This window comes from Pituophis catenifer, unplaced genomic scaffold, assembly GCF_029215685.1.
Source record: "Pituophis catenifer annectens isolate HBS135680 unplaced genomic scaffold, rPitCat1.0.hap2 SCAF_2, whole genome shotgun sequence".
NCBI classification, from domain to species: domain Eukaryota; kingdom Metazoa; phylum Chordata; class Lepidosauria; order Squamata; family Colubridae; genus Pituophis; species Pituophis catenifer.
In genome coordinates, this window is record NW_027256882.1 from 189,599,686 (window position 1) to 189,610,511 (window position 10,826).

General features: G+C 41.5%; 1 protein-coding gene across 4 annotated transcripts in view; it reads right to left on the reverse strand.

Moving 5' to 3' along the window:
* GSK3B (glycogen synthase kinase 3 beta) overlaps positions 1–10,826 on the reverse strand; it is a 168,002-nt gene extending 157,176 nt beyond the window's left edge. For 3 of the 4 annotated variants that reach the window (XR_011600062.1, XM_070938374.1, XM_070938373.1), the window contains exon 1: positions 9,441–10,209. Coding sequence is in view for 3 of the 4 variants with exons in the window: in XM_070938374.1 (XP_070794475.1) it covers positions 9,441–9,528 (88 nt within the window). In the remaining variant the exon portion in view is untranslated. The other variant, XM_070938372.1, reaches the window with a different exon arrangement.

A 10,826-nucleotide genomic window follows, 5' to 3' on the forward strand; every position in this document is an offset into this window, starting at 1 on the left:
GAATATATATAATTCAAGAAGCATCTATCTCTCCAGCAAGATCTTAAAACAAAATCAAGTAGGTGTTCCCTGTCACAATGAAGTCCTGAGTTGTTGAGGGCTTTAAAGGTCAAAGTCAGTACGGTATCTTGAAATGGGCCCAGAAGTAAACTGGCAAGCACTGCAGCTCCTCATGAGCAGTGTAATATGATTCCCTCTGGCTACAGCTGTTAACAACCTAGCTGCTGCATTTTGCAATATCTGAGCAAAAATAAACGAGTCTTTTTTCTCCCAATCCTAGCCTGATATTTTTGTACATTTCACAAAAGTAATGTACACATTAAATCTATTTTAAAAACTGCACTAGTTTTCCTACTTTATAGTGGGATGGAGAGATAAATACCGGTAGTATTTCAAAAGGAAAAGCATGTATAAAAATGTGTCTTAAAATAATGCATTGAAACAAATACATGATTTTTTTTCTGGTATCAACAAACTGATATGGAAAGAGGACCAAAATATTTGCAATGAGAAAAGAAAATTGATATAATCATCCATCCTTAAATCAGGGCAACAGGAAACCTGTGACTTTTCATAAATAGTGGTACTGACTCTAGGTAATGTGTAGAAATAAATACTATTTTCATTCACTCATACAGTGTAGGCAACAGAAAAATTGCAGCATATTGACACTCTAAATAGCCAATATCTGTATCCAAAGTACTGCTTATCTTTTACTACGGAATATACTAAGACCCAGAGATTTAATTGGTTGAATGTGAAAACACAATTATAGAATTATTATAAGTATATACTGAGCACTAATCCCTGTAGTCTAAATGAATATGAGAGTCAGTCTGGCGTAGTGCTTAAGGTAGCAGGCTGGAAACCAGGAAACCATGATTCTAGACTCGCCTTAGTCATTGAGCCAACTGAGTGACCCTGAGCCAGTCACTTTCGTTCAGCCTTAGGAAGGAAGCAATGGAAGCCACTTTTAAAACCTTGCCAAAAAACTGCAGACCAGTGACTGACATTTTTCTACCATTTAACATATTATATACACAGATACACACACACACGCTCATTCCTCATTCAGATGAATTTAAGTTTTCTACACTACTCTCCATTACAATACTATACAGCAGTGGTCCCCAACCTTTTTATCGCCGCGGCCCGCTGAGCGCGCGCAGGGGTGGGGGCACGGCCCAGGAGCTTTTGCGCACGGCCCATTGCGCACGGCCCAGGAGCCTTTGCGCTGCAGCGTTCATGTCCCCCGGCCGCTGCGCGGCCCGGTGCCAGGTACTCCACGGCCCGGCACCGGTCCGCGGACCGGGGGTTGGGGACCACTGCTATACAGTACAGATACAAGTCATTACAAATCTGACCAAAGAAAAATATAGATTTTTCTCTGGTGACATTTAATCTTGGCCTGAGAATATATATGCAACTTGCTACTTTACAATTTGCTGGTATTCCAGATTTTTGAGAAAACCTATTGATAAAACTCACAAGTTTCATAAACTATTTTGATTACATAGTTTGCATTTTACTTTAATTGATGTTTTTAAACTTTTTGAGATTATTTCTTGTGATCTGGAAACCTACATCTAAGATCTTTCAAGTTTATATATAACCACAATTTTTACATTTGAATTGGCCTTTATACAATACCTATGATAAAACTACTCATAAACTCTTTAAGTCTACAATTAAACTTAATTAAATGTACTAGCCATCTTCATTTTTTTAAACTTGGACAAAAAATTCACTAACCAAAATTCTACATAGAATACACATTTTAATTAATTACTATTATAACTATATAATTGATTTTATATCCAAAACAATTAACTCCATTGTTCATTCTGTAAAATTGTATCTGTTGTAGGACTTTCCATATAGGAGCCTTAGGCTACTTGATTCCTGCATGTAAACCATCTAGAAATGAAATCAACTTAAACAATACCTTTCCAGATTTTTTTTTAAAAAATTAATCATTCTTTCAATTTTTGCTGTAGTGACAGTCTGGTATTATTTGGAACATGGCTTATTTTGGTCCCTGACAGGTGACTTTTATAGTTCCTTACTCTTCCGATCATGACTGGAATCTATGCACTAATCACTTTCCTTTCCATAGATACATCTTTGAGGATGCATGTTTTCACTTTTATACCTTTTATATGAATCTCCCTCCACACACTCGCCCTCAGATTTGACAGCCTCCTGCATGGTGTCAATATAATAATAGTAAAGAAAATAGGACAGTTCTACCATTATTCCAATCATCTGAACAAAAAAAAAAAAAGAAATTGGCAGAACTTTGTCTGGCTTTAAGAAGAGAAAAGAAAGATGTACTTTTGGACCTTTCCAGCAATGAATTTGTAAAAGAAAAGAAAAAAAGGGGGGGGCGGGGGAGTCCAGCTTTTCAGCGAATCTTTTCAAAAGATCTGATCCAGCAGCCAAGGATAAAGTAACCATGGAGAGCAGCAACTAGTATCTGTAGGGTATGGGAAGGAAGATGCATTTTTGCAATGTTGCATAGTACCCAACCACAGATAAAGAAGTTGTAGCTGGGCAGTAGCACCTATAGTGGGTTAAGGCTGCCTTCCCAGTGGGCTGGGAGCATATATAAGATGTCATCATGGATCCTGCTCTAGGAAATGTCAGTACCAGAGCTAGGGCAACCTACTCAAAACAAATCAACCCATTATCTGGTTTGAATAATCAAAGCCTAAAAGATACGTAAGAAATTTGTGTCGGTTTCCACAAAATACCCAACTTTAATAATGCTAATCATATTGATAAATACAATAATATGTAAAAGAAATAAGAAAGTAAAAGAAGGAAAGAATATTACTTCTAATTTATCACAAGAGTACAAGAATATTAAACAAAAACTTTTAAGTGATAAAACTATTTTGTACATTGTAATTGTCAGCCCCTCAAGAAAAACTGACAGGAAACACAGCAAGATGAAGTACTTCTACTTGGGTATGTTTAGCTTACTAGGTATATTTAATTTAACAAAGAGAAGACTGAGGGAAGACAGGATAGCAGTCTTCTAATACTTGAAAAGCTGCCACAGAGAAGAAGGTATCAATGTAAATTCATTCTCATATTTATTTATTTATTAATCAAATTTCTATACTGCCCTACTCCCGAAGGACTCAGGGCAGTGAACAGCCAAGATAAAATACAGATAATACAAATATTAAAAATCCCTTAAAATTATTAAATATTTTGGCCGAAACACAGATTAAAACACCCAATTTATAAAATCACGAATTAAAAATTTAAAAGAGGAGAGTTAGGCCAAGCCAGCCTGCTGAAATAAAAAAGTTTTGAGAGCATGACGAAACGTGTGCAGGTCCGGGATCCTCCGTATCTCTGGGGGGAGGTCGTTCCAGATGGTAGGTGCCCCCACAGAGAAGGCTCTCCCCCTGGGGGCCACCAGTCGACACTGTTTGGCCGATGGCACCCTGAGAAGCCCCTCTCTATGGGAGCGTACTGGTCGGTGAGAGGCTATTGGTAGCAGAAGGCGGTCTCGTAAATACCCCGGTCCAATGCCATGGAGCGCTCTAAAGGTGGTAACCAAAACCTTGAAGCACACCCGGAAGACCACCGGGAGCCAGTGCAGCTCGCGCAGGAGGGGGGTCACATGGGAGCGCCAGGTCGCTCCCATAACAACCCCCGCGCGGCCGCATTCTGGACCAGCTGGAGCCTCCGGGTGCTCCTCAAGGGGAGCCCCATGTAGAGAGCATTGCAGTAGTCCAGGCGGGAAGTAACGAGAGCATGAGTGACCGTATTTAACGAGTCCCGATCCAGAAAGGGACGCAACTGGCGAATCAGGCGGAATATTCCATCGTAATAATAAGAAAAATGTATAATCACACACTTCATGCCAGGATTCAAAGAAACCTGTATAATGTATAGATCAGTTTTACACACAGAACAATTTCTTGCTCCATAAATGTCAAAAATAAATGGAAAACAAGGACATGATAAAAGATGGATAACGAATATCCAAAAAGAGTGTCAGCCTGGCCTAGTGGTTAAGGCTCCAAGCTAAAAACATGGAGACTATGAGTTCTAGTCCTACCTTGGGCATGAAAGCTAGCTGGGTGACTTTGAGCCAGTTGCTGTTTCTCAGCCCAACCTACCTCACAGGATTGTTGTTTGGGGAAAATAGGAGGAAGGAGTATTAGGCACCTTGAGTTATTTATATTCAGCACCTTGAGTTATTTATAAAAATAATAAAGGTGAGATTAAAATAAATAAAATCTACCCTGTTTCGCCAAAAACAAGCTCTATCCTGAAAATAAGCCCTAGCATGTTTTTATGTGTGCACCTAATATAAGCCCTACCCCCATAATAAGCGTTATTTAAGAGCCTGCACAGCTGGCCAGCCACCCATTCTGACTGGTTACTTGCAGTGCTGCAGCCACGAGGTGAGCCAGGGGATGGAGCTGCCCCACACCGGCTTACCTCTGGGCCAGCTCATCCACACCCTGATATCTGCCTCGCAGCGGCAGCACCAACAGCCATGTGCAGCAGGAGCCCATGTGGCTGCCAGCCCACTTCTGCTTGCTCGTGGCCACAACGGAGCAGGAGGCCGAGTGGCATGCCTGAGCTGCTGCGAGGCGAGGCAGGTGTTGGCGTGGGCGGCCTGGCTGCGAGGGCCCTGAGGTAAGCCGGTGCAGAGCGCATGGGGAAGCTCCACACAGACCCACCTTGTGGCAGCAGCACTTATGTACCATGAGGCCTCTTGCCTCACCATGAGAAAACAGAAGAAGTGGGCCTCCCATACATGGGGGGGATAAGAAACCCCCCCCCCATATAAGCCCTAGTGTTTATTTTGGGGCCCAAAAGAAAATAAGACCCCGTCTTATTTTCAGGGAAAAACATGTATCACAAGAAAATTGATAAAGAACTAAATGACACAAAAATGGTACATTTCTCAGAGCACTGACCCCACATAACTTGAAATATTAAGTGAAAGTTTGAATCACGCTATACTTCATCAATAAGCAAATGGTTACTAAATATATAGGAATTATGTCTCATATGATTTAAAAGTATTTCAAAAGTGCATTCACCTCACTTTATCTAAAACCTGAGATACTTCATTTATCTGACTGAAACCACTAGTGCTGTGATGGCGAACCTATGGCATGGGTGCCACAGGTGGCACGCAGAGCCATATCTGAGGGCACACGAGCATTGCCCTAGCTCAGCTCCAGCACACATGTGCCCACCGGCCAGCTGATTTTCGGGCCTTCCGGGCCCACCGGAAGTCGGGAAATGGGATGTTTCCGGCCTCCGGAGGGCCTCCGGGTGGGTTTGAGGAAGGCCCTTTTTGCCCTCCCCAGGCTCCTAGAAAGCCTCTAGAGGCTGGGAAGAGTGAAAAATGGGCCCACTGTGCCATCACACGCCAAAAGTGGGGGGAGTGCGGGGAGAGCACACATACGTGCACGAGAGGGCGGAGCACAGGTGGGCATTGAATTATGGGTGTGGGCACACACCCGCACGATCCCCCCACTCTCCCCCCACTCTTGGCATGCGACAGCAAAAAGGTTAGCCATCATTGCACTAGTGCATAACTACTATTTCACACTCCAAATCAACTGAATTCATATGCTAACTGTAAAATGCACAATGGATTCTGGTAGATTTAAACATCAACAGCATGACCTCAAGTTAAGAAATGTGCATGTGTGGGCATGCATTTATGCACATGTATATATATAAATTTAGTTATCCCAGATTTTCTTTTAAAAATATTAAAGGATATAACACAATTGTTTAAAATGCAAAAGAAATGAAATTGAGATTAAGATAACTAATCTAATACTTCAAAGCAGCCTTCTCCAACTCAAGACACACTTCTATCTCCAGAATTCCCTAACCGAAACTGTCATTGCCAGTGCCCAAATTAGGAAAGGCTCCATTTTCTGGACTAAAAATTCCATAAATACGCTAAGCAGAGCTAAGGATTAATAGTCTAAGTAGTGGTTCCCAACCTTTCTTACTCCATAGAACAGCAGCGGTGGTGGCAGCAGGGAAGAAGGGATGGTTTCATGTGTGCAACATAGCTCCAGTGCATGTGCAAACAAAGCTTGCCCAACACTTTGCAGACTGGTCCCCAACAGGCCACAGACTGCTACCAGGCCGTGGGACAAGGATTGGGGACCCCGCTCTAATCTATCAGAAAAAGATGCAAACTTTATGTATTTGATACTGGTCCATGGCCCATTGGGAATCAGTTCATGCAAGTGATAGGCAAGCACATGAAACTTCATTTGCACATGCATGGGAGCTAGGTCATGATGTTGGTGTTTAAATCTGCCAAAATCCAGCCTGGAGGTTGGGACCCCTGGTCTAAAGCATCACTGCCAAGAGATTCAACACATGCAAACCTTTACATCAAAATATTACATGTGTAAGATTTAGTGGATGCATCTGTTTCACTAATCAATTAAAAAAACACTGAATAAAACAGCACCACTCACTAATTGGACAACATATTTTATTTATCTTAAGACCTGTGAATATACAAATTGCAGTTGGCATTCTTCCAATTTCACAAATGAGAAATGATGATGCACATATTTACTTATCAAGTGTGCTGATTTCAAATGTATTACTTATATTTAATTTATTAATATTTCAATCAGTCAGGAATGATATATTTGTATTTCTCATCGAAAATGTATTTAAATAGACTGACACCCTACTATTAATAAACTTTCTTTATTCTTGAAATATTTTATGCTTATGAAAGAAACAACATAATGGGCAGGTATGTATAATATTGGATAACATACGTAAGTATGTAAATGCTAAATAATTTCCTTATTAACAGTAATTACTATGGATATAGATTTTAAAAATTTGAAATATTTTATTGAAAACAAATTTAGATTCAGATCCTTTGCTTCATCTCAATTCAGAATTAAAGTACTTGGTTGCTTAAAAATAAAAACTGCAAGTTATGCCAGAAAATTTATTCATCATTAACAAATAAAGTGAGGCAGGAGAAAAATATCTCTATTCCACCGCAAAAGAACCAGAGTTGGTTGGTGGAGAGAATTAAATATCCCTTTCCACCTAGATTACTTCCTGAAAATATCCTATATACACATCCGATCCAACCTCATGCCTTGATATAGCTTTATCAAAACTGTGTTTTATTATTGTAACCAGTTAAATTAAAGAATGGCCAATCTTTTTTATGACCAAGGGCCACATTTGATATTTTTCATCTACAAATGCTATAAGGTATGTGATAATCACTAAAGATTGTGCAGAAATCCCTTCTTAAGGTTCTTTTTCCCTAGATGGTACTAAAAATAGTATTATTTTAATAACACACCTGTTTCATTGTACAGTTTTTTTGCAAACTCCCTTTTTTAATGGGCTGAACTGCATTGCTGTAACTGCAGTATCACAATCTTGGACTTCTCTGGATGCTGTACTGTATCTGAACCACTTGTATTTAATTCAAACATTTTTAAAAGCACTGTGTGAACCAAAGCATTATGTCACAGTATGACTTGTTTGAATTTGGCTTCAGCATGAAAAATGAATTTATCCATTATGGCTTAGTTTTGGATGCAAATCAGATACAATATTAACATTTTTTTTAAAAAAAGAAAACCTAACTTGTTGCAAATTGTAAATTTGGGCATTATCTGACCTAGGTTTCAATTCTACATATGATTCTCCAATAGGCATCCTTGAAATCTACTGATTTGAAATACCAGCATTCCCAAAAATTACCATTCTGGCTGGGAAATTCCTTAACGAGTCACCTCATGACTAAAGATCTCTGGACTGAGAAAGGCTTATATATAGTACTGAGGATCAGATACTGACTATATTCACAATTTGCAAACACTACTACACAGATTATAATTTAAATCAATAGGGACTATTTCTGAATAGACAGGTTGTGTGGCATACAACTGTTATTTCATATGAAGAAATTACCATAAAAACCAATGTCACAATTGACAGAAAAAGGTACAGTTTTACATTTTTTGTGGTCAGCTTTAACTTTCTCACATCAATAAACTGGTTGAAAACTTTCAGAATTGCAAACCGATATATTATGTTATTAAGATGATGTAGGATGTAAAGTTTTGAGAATGAAACTATAATTCCTCAAGGGCTCTCATCTATGGTAATATTCACATGGAACAATTTGCAAAATATATCATATTCTACGATTTAAAGATATCAAAGATTGTATGATTTCTATACAAAACATGCTAATTGTCAGCAGTGCTTTTAAAAAACAAATACAATCTAGATTTTAAATTAGGATTGGGTAGAATTTAATCTTTAATTCAAACCTGTGTAACTAGTAATTCACCAAGTCAACAGTTTACCTGAGGCTTCATAAACATGTTGTGCCTACTCCATGAAACTTCAAAAACAAAGAGGGGGCTGTCACACATTTTAGTGTATTGATTGTCTGGCTTGCAGTGTTACATATTCTTTTAGTTTTTTTGCAGGTCAGCCTCTTCAAACAAAAATAAGATTTCTCAGAAAATAAGGGAAGAATATTCAGTCCCATTTTTTTTCAAAAATAACAATATTTAATAGCAAGTTCTAAGGCCATTTATCCTAATAAAATAGAATATCTAGAATTATGTTGGTAATCATTGCATTGAAGAGGCACTCTCAAAAGAAAGGAAGTAGCCGGTTTAAAGTTTTGTTGCACATCACTGCTTTGAAATAGAACTAGCCATACCATAGTATCTTTAAAAAGTTTTATCCTCAGTTTTCTGACAATAGGAAAAATAGAATTATATAAAGTTGCATTAGTAAAGTAGTCATTGCCATACACATCATGATTTATACAATGAAAAGTTGATTTACCACAAAATCCCATTTGTCAAGTATGAAACAGTGAGATCTAAAAACAAGCGGAACACAGGCCTCAACTTTGAAAAATATTGCACCACCAAATGAAAATTTATATTCTAGATGCAAAATCCTTAAACTTACATATTTTTCTTACTTACCATACATGAAATAGAATCTAAGAAAATAATGCATTCATTGCCTAATCATTTAAAAGCTTGTGACATGAATCAAATACATAATTCCAGATACCTCTCCAAAATCCAATCTTTAAAAAGTACAGAATTATGTGTATAGAATTCTGCCACTGTAAAATAAAAACCTGTGGTAACATACCATGGAATACAGATAAAATATACTGGAAAGCAAGAGAAGAGTTTTTTTTCCTCCCTAGATGGAAGCCATAGGATAGGCCTAATCAAGTTATGGGTGGAGAAAAAAAAATAGAAGCAGGCTGCTGAAAAGACAATAAGGATCTGACAATGCTGAACGTATAGAAACCAAAAAATAAAATATTGTTAAATATAAAAACCACATGCTTCGTTTTGGAAGAGCTGGTGTAAAAAGGACAGAGGATGGAAATCAATACTCACTGCTAACTTTCATGCTGCCAAAGGCTGAAGGCTGCTGCACCGGTTTGCAGCTTTCTGCAAAGGAGGTGGTTCTCGGGCGCCCTGACATGGTTGTTAGCTGTTAGCTTTTCCTCCCTATCGGATCGACTTTCTCCTCCTCTGGTTTCTCTTCCTTTTCTTTTCTCTGCTCCGTTTCGTCCTCTCAGCGAAGAGAAGAAAAGCAGAGTGTAAAGATCGGGGCCCCCACCCTGAAAGGAGGGCGCCCCCCTTTTAGTCTCTCCCAGCCCCTTTTCCGCTTCGCTTTATCGCAAGCAGGCCACCATCCTCTTCATGCCTAGGAGCAGGAGCAGGAGCAGTAGCAGCGGCAGCGCCTGGGCTCGCGGCCGCCTCCGCCCAGCCCTACAATCCAGTCACTCCCCGCCCCTTTCTGAGGCGAGGGGCAGGAAAGAGAAGCAGCACCGCTCGGCTTTCCGATGCTACGCCTTTCTTTCTTCCTCCCTCGCTCGCCCGCTCGCCTTCCTTCCTTCCTAGCTAGCGAATCAGTCACGTGAAAGGCGACGGCCAGGAGGTCCTTTTTTTTTTTTTCCCCCTCCTCTGGGTGGGGGCGCTGGGGAGACACAGAGAAGGGACGGACTATTTCCCGGCGGAGGAATATGACGCGAGGGATGGCGCGTCCGCAGGCAAAAAGAATCTGACAGAGTGGCGGCCAAACCGCCGGGGCCGTATGAGGAGAGGCGGCGGGGGCAGGAAGGGCGCGGGGGAGGGGCGGCCTGAGGAGCGGGCTCCTTCCTTCCTGCCTACCTGCCTCGTCACTCCGTCTCTCGCTGGAGTACGCGGGGGCCGAGCGCCGCCGGAGTTCTCATAGCGCCCGTGGGGCGGGCAAATCGCGTCCGGAGGGGCGGCTCAGGCGGACGGCGCTGCAGTGCAGTTGGAGGACGGCGGGGTGGTCCATGGTGCTGCTGCGGCTGCTGCTGAAAGCGGCAGATCTTCCCGACTCAGCCGGCTGCGGCGTTGCTGGCGCTGGGTCTCGCTTGGCCCCGCCTCCGCCACCCCTTCGCTCGGCTTCCTTTGTCCGCTACGCGCTCACGGGGCCGTTGCGGCTTCTTTTCTCTCCGTTGCTGTTGATACGGCCACAAGGTTCTAACTCCTTGCTCCGCTTACGCGCCCCTACGGACTACTCTTCGGGAATACGGAACCGACCGCCCCATTTCTCCGGACTCGGAAAGAGCCGCTGCGCTCTCGTCGGTGTTACGCACGCGTTCCCCTCCAAGCCGAGTTACGCAGCCTTGCTAAGCGTCTTCCGTGGATGCCGAGCCGAACACCCGAACGGTCTCCGAGGCGAAGAGCTTCGGAGGAAAGTCCAATCAGGAGAAAGTGAACGCACAGAGCCCTCCCTTCTAGCACTAC